Consider the following 5433-nt stretch of genomic DNA (forward strand, 5'->3'; position numbering starts at 1 on the left):
AGGAAGAGGGAGAGGGCGAGGCGCGCCTGGCGGCCGGGTTGGCTGCGGCCGCCCAGAAGCTCCTGCCAGTCCTCCCACCGACTACACCCCGGGAAGGAGGAGCTTCGGGCGCGCACAAGGCGTCAGAATCCTCAATTTCCAACTTAGCATCTTGGCAGGACCTTTGCGAAGCCAAAAGCAGAGCCCCCCGGTGCAAAGAGCGAGGGGAAAAAAGAGAAAGCAGCAAGGGAGGGGAGGGGAAAAAAAAGCCCAGCTGGGGCGAGCGAGGCGCGCAGAGGAGCGGGTGCGGCGGTCGCAGACAGAGGCGCGCGGGAAGCCAGCGAGGAAGCGCCGCGGGCCGGAGCCCCGGAGCCGGGGCCGGAGGAGCGGCGGCCCAGGCTAGCCAGAGGCCAGGTGCCCGCCGGCTCGCCCTCGCAGGGCGCCGCCCGGCTCGTTGGCGGCCGCGGCGCGGCGCGCCCCATGCCCGTGTGTGGCCATGTCCTACCCGCAGGGCTACTTGTACCAGCCGTCCGCCTCGCTGGCGCTCTACTCGTGCCCGGCGTACAGCACCAGCGTCATTTCAGGGCCCCGCACGGATGAGCTCGGCCGTTCTTCTTCGGGCTCCGCGTTCTCGCCCTACGCTGGCTCGACTGCCTTCACGGCGCCCTCGCCGGGATACAACTCGCACCTCCAGTACGGCGCCGACCCTGCGGCGGCCGCCGCCGCCGCCTTCTCTTCGTACGTGGTACGTGAACGGGATCCGCGGCGGGCGAGGGGCGAGGGCAGCCGGGGCCCGGCGGGAGGGCGGGGGCGGAGGGGAACACAGGCCTAGGCGCCAACACCGACCTCTCCCGCCAAGCTTCGCTGCCCCTGCAAACTTGGGCGATTGTCTCCCCCGGCTTCTCCCAGGCCTCAGACTCAGGAGTTGCTCGGACTGAGAGCCGCGTCTTGCTCGGATCGCTGAGCCGGCGGGAAGGGGTTTTAGGGGGAAAGGTAGCTGCAATTAAGAGCAGCATTTGGTGTAAACGTAAGCTCCGGGCTGCCCTGCAAATTTTATATTTTGGGTTTTGTTATTTTGGAAAAGTAGTTCAAAAGAAACAGACCCGGAATTTGAGCAGAAGCATGCTAAGTCTATGTAAATGTGTTTGGCCTAGCCTTTAATTAGTCCTCCAAAATGTTGCAAATCCGTAATCCTATCTTCGCAATCCGATTTGGGAGTATTAAATTTCTGAAAAGTCGGTCGAGCTGCGGTGCATCCGGGATTTTTCGGCCGGGTGGTAACTTCGGTCTGGGGTAGCGTTTTTGGAGGGTGAGAGTGCCCGGGCATGGCTCAGGTTTTCGTCTGCGTTTCTTTGCGGGTTGGAAAAAGAAAAGAGCCTTGACTTCCCTTGTTTTCCCCCTTGCGTCCAATGTGCGGCCGCTCCCGCGCGGAGCGCGGAGTCGGCTCAGTTGCCCAGGCCTCTATCTGGATGGAGGGCCCGGCCTCTGTGGCCAGATCTGCGCACGGGGTAAGGACGTGCCCTGGCAGATAGGGGCCTACGGGGTGGCAGTGAGGCCGGGACAGCTTCAGGAGCCCCCGAAGGAACTGACTCAGGAATTGAGGCCCCGCTGCCTTCTGAGGAGGGGGAGGAGTTGCTCCTGGGTCTGAACTCCGCCAGCCTTGCCCCAGAGAAAGCTGGAGCGCGGGCCTCGTCCGCCCACAGACCCCGGGGAGCGCAGGGAAAAGGGTGCTTCGGTCATTCCGGTGGCAGTGGAGACCACGGCCCACACTCACCTCTCTGCGTCTCCACTGCAGGGCTCTCCCTACGACCACACACCCGGCATGGCGGGCTCCTTGGGGTACCACCCCTACGCGGCGCCCCTGGGTTCGTACCCTTACGGGGACCCAGCGTACCGGAAGAATGCCACTAGGGACGCCACGGCTACCCTCAAGGCCTGGCTCAACGAGCACCGCAAGAACCCCTACCCCACCAAGGGCGAGAAGATCATGCTGGCCATCATCACCAAGATGACCCTCACCCAGGTGTCCACCTGGTTCGCCAACGCGCGCCGGCGCCTCAAGAAAGAGAACAAAATGACGTGGACGCCGCGGAACCGCAGCGAGGACGAGGAAGAGGAGGAGAACATTGACCTGGAGAAGAACGACGAGGACGAGCCCCAGAAGCCCGAGGACAAGGGCGACCCCGAGGGCCCCGAAGCAGGTTGGTGGACCCGGGAAAGGGGTGTTGGGCGGGAGTAAAAAGGAAAAGGGGGGCCTGGAGGGGGCGCGCATGGGGCCTGAAGGCTGGAGACAGGGGTCTCTGCCTTTGCGGGCGGGAACCGGGTTCGCCGCACTGCCTCTGAGCCTTTGACAGCCTGAGTTTCGCCCGCAGGAGGAGCTGAGCAGAAGGCTTCGGGCTGCGAACGGATGCAGGGGCCACCTACCCCCGCCGGCAAGGAGACGGAGGGCAGCCTCAGCGACTCGGATTTTAAGGAGTCGCCCTCCGAGGGCCGCCTCGACGCGCTGCAGGCCCCCCCCCGCACCAGCGGGCTCTCCCCGGCTGGGCCAGCGGCAGCGCGACTGGCGGAGGACCCGGCCCCCCACTACCCTACGGGTGCGCCGGCATCCGGCCCGCATCCAGCCGCGGGAGAGCTGCCCCCGGGTCCCAGCGGGCCCTCCGTTATCCATTCACCGCCTCCGCCGCCGCCTCCGGCAGTGCTCGCCAAGCCCAAACTGTGGTCTCTGGCAGAGATCGCCACATCCTCGGACAAGGTCAAGGACGGGGGCGGCGGGAGCGAAGGCTCTCCATGCCCACCGTGCCCCGGGCCCATAGCCGGGCAAGCCCTAGGAGGCAGCCGTGCATCGCCGGCCCCGGCGCCGTCGCGCTCGCCCTCGGCGCAGTGTCCTTTTCCGGGCGGGACAGTGCTGTCCCGGCCTCTTTATTACACCGCGCCCTTCTATCCCGGCTACACGAACTATGGCTCCTTCGGACACCTTCATGGCCACCCGGGGCCTGGGCCAGGCCCCACAACCGGTCCGGGGTCTCATTTCAATGGATTAAACCAGACCGTGTTGAACCGAGTGGACGCTTTGGCTAAAGACCCGAAAATGTTGCGGAGCCAGTCTCAGCTAGACCTGTGCAAAGACTCTCCCTATGAATTGAAGAAAGGTATGTCCGACATTTAACGCGGGCTGCGTCGGTCCCGGACTTTTCTAATTTATTAAAAACATGGCCTTGGCAGTTATTTTTCCATCACCGAGAGAGAGAGAGAGAGAGAGAGAGAGAGAGAGAGAGAGAGAAAGAAAGAGAGAAAATACCCCTCCTATTCAAAAGTTTATAGTTTATGGAGATGGATGACATATAAATGTAAACATCTCCACACACACAAAAAAAGTCTTAAACAACCGAAAAGGAAAATTAAAAAAGGATTTGTATTAAATCTTATTCTGTATATTTAATGTAGCATTTTTGTATTTAAATTGATAATTCAATATCTTTGAAGTAAATTATGAAATCAAGACACCTGTACAGGCATTTAATGTTTTTTTTGTAATATAAATATATACATTTGTGTTTCCCCCAAAACTGTTTCATAGTTTAAAAATACAAGTTTAATTTAATTTTTTACACCTATTGATTCTGCTGGGTATGAGCTAAAGTATTATTACAGAAAGAAAACAGGTTATACGCTTAGATTTAAAAAGTGAAAGAAACTGCAGGCGCCTTTGTAAAATGCAAAATATTTAATTAAAAGAGATTTTAACATAATGAGAGCCACTCATTACTTTTTAGAAGCCTCAATACACCGTCCATTGCCTTGGTCAAAAGGTGCAAACTGCAACTTTTTTCAAAGTGGGTGTTGAAAGGTTCCTCAGACCTTCAAGTGTGCCAGGGGAAAACCATAATTAGGCTGCAAGCCCCGGGGAACTTGGCCCTCCCCGGCATGCAGATCTGGATCACTGATGCGGGCTCCTTGGGAGAGATTGGACCTCGAAGGAAGGAGAAGAGAGACCCAAGTGTGTGCCCAGAAGGGAGAAAAAATGGCAAAGCCAGCTAGGGACACGCACCACCCGAGCGCCATCGCTTAACCTAATTATTTCCAATCAGTGTCGTGTTTTATGCAAAGCAATCAGCTGGTGAACTTTGCTAATGAGTTCGATTTTATGCCGGATTTAGCCCTTATTACTATTTCAAGGGTGCTTCGGGCTAATGCGGGCGGGAGCATTCAGGGATGCCAAGGGGAAGGCTTTCCCAAGTCACCGTCTTCTCTGCCCCTTCAAATCTGGGCACTGACCTCTTCTTTTGATTTGATTAAATTATGAACATTTCATCCCAGACTGTGAGGGTGGCCAGCGGCCCAGTAGGTACTTGCTCAGCTGCCGGGCTGGGGTCGAGTGGGACGGGCGAGGGGACGGTTTCCCCCTTTCACAGGTAGGTGTCACACTTGTCCTGAATTTCAAGCCTGCACTTTGCAGAGTCGGAGATTGCAGTGGGCGGAAGGGGAGGAGGGAGCGCCATAGCCACTTGGGGGAAACAAGGGGAGCCCCCTAAAGGATCCCTCCCCCTCACCTTGGGCCTCTTTTTGGACAAGTGGTCTTCAAAAGTTCGAGGCCATTTGCCTAGATAACGAGGACGTTGTGGACTCCATCAGGCTTGTCGTCGCTTTAGCACTTTTCTCAGCTCAGATGCAAGAGTCCGAGTAGCTACAAAAGTATTTTGAGGTTTTACTTTCTCGTTTTAATCCTGCATACTTCATCTCAAAATGAAAAGTCACGATGCACCTGAATCCCAAATGAGGAAGAATCAACACTCCGCTCCCGAAGCTGGCCAACGCTGTGGATTCGGGCTTGGCTGCGGTGCTGGCGGCTCCATTTTGGACCCGAGATCTGGAGCACGGACGCGTTTTACTTCGTGGGAAATTTTCAGTGGTCGAGGGGAGGGAGTGTGTGTGTGTGGGGGGGCGGGTGTTACAGCAAAAACATACCCCAGCGAGGGGAATTAATTTGCTCTAGTAAACCCAAACCTGACTGTAGAGAGGGAACGTGTTTGCACAACATTGGTTTAATTAGGCTAAATCAAAATGCACATATTTGCATTTCTACTGAAGATGACTTTAACCTTAACTCGATGTCGTAAACACACCCCGAAGTTTCACTAGAGTTGCTTTTGGTATTTCTTTTTTTAAAAACCTGCAGCGGGTCTCCTTTAAGCTTATTCGAATTTTAACAAGTTTGAAAGCTGCATTGTCCAGATGTTTTAGCGAACAGCGGTCGACTTCAGGGTTTAAATTAGTGAGAAAATTCACGCAGGGAAAATGGTTTCAAAGCTGGAAGTGTGAATGATTAAATATGCATGAGGCGATCGTATTTTATTTTGTCCCTTTAATTATAAATGATTTTTTTAAACAATTGAATTCCAGAGATGACTGCCCTCCCTCCTTTATCCCCCTCATCCCCCTCCATTCTCCCCTCCC

At 55.9% G+C, this 5433-nt stretch overlaps 1 protein-coding gene across 2 annotated transcripts; it reads left to right on the forward strand.

Moving 5' to 3' along the window:
• The first annotated feature begins 475 nt into the window (after positions 1 to 475).
• Positions 476 to 3480, forward strand: IRX5 (iroquois homeobox 5). Of its 2 annotated transcripts, none has more exons than XM_012447988.2 (3): positions 476 to 724; positions 1775 to 2180; positions 2352 to 3480. In XM_012447988.2, the coding sequence occupies exons 1-3, from the start codon at positions 476 to 478 to the stop codon at positions 3143 to 3145; spliced, it is 1449 nt and encodes a 482-aa protein (XP_012303411.2). In that variant the 3' UTR covers positions 3146 to 3480. The 2 variants fall into 2 exon arrangements, with proteins under 2 accessions (XP_012303411.2, XP_012303412.2); XM_012447989.2 differs by having other exon boundaries at positions 2355 to 3480.
• Positions 3481 to 5433: the final 1953 nt, after the last annotated feature.

The sequence above is a fragment of the Aotus nancymaae genome, unplaced genomic scaffold (assembly GCF_030222135.1).
Source record: "Aotus nancymaae isolate 86718 unplaced genomic scaffold, 86718_ANA_hifiasm-v0.15.2.pri h1tg000030l, whole genome shotgun sequence".
In the NCBI taxonomy this organism is placed as follows: Eukaryota; Metazoa; Chordata; class Mammalia; order Primates; family Aotidae; genus Aotus; species Aotus nancymaae.

What these genes read in the sequence shown, in the direction of transcription:
- IRX5 (XM_012447988.2), top strand. Translation starts at nt 476, where the DNA reads ATGTCCTACCCGCAGGGCTACTTGTACCAGCCGTCCGCCTCGCTGGCG. An exon ending in CCGCCTTCTCTTCGTACGTG is followed by an intron (nt 725 to 1,774) that starts GTACGTGAACGG and finishes TCTCCACTGCAG; the next exon opens with GGCTCTCCCTACGACCACAC. An exon ending in CCCCGAGGGCCCCGAAGCAG is followed by an intron (nt 2,181 to 2,351) that starts GTTGGTGGACCC and finishes TTTCGCCCGCAG; the next exon opens with GAGGAGCTGAGCAGAAGGCT.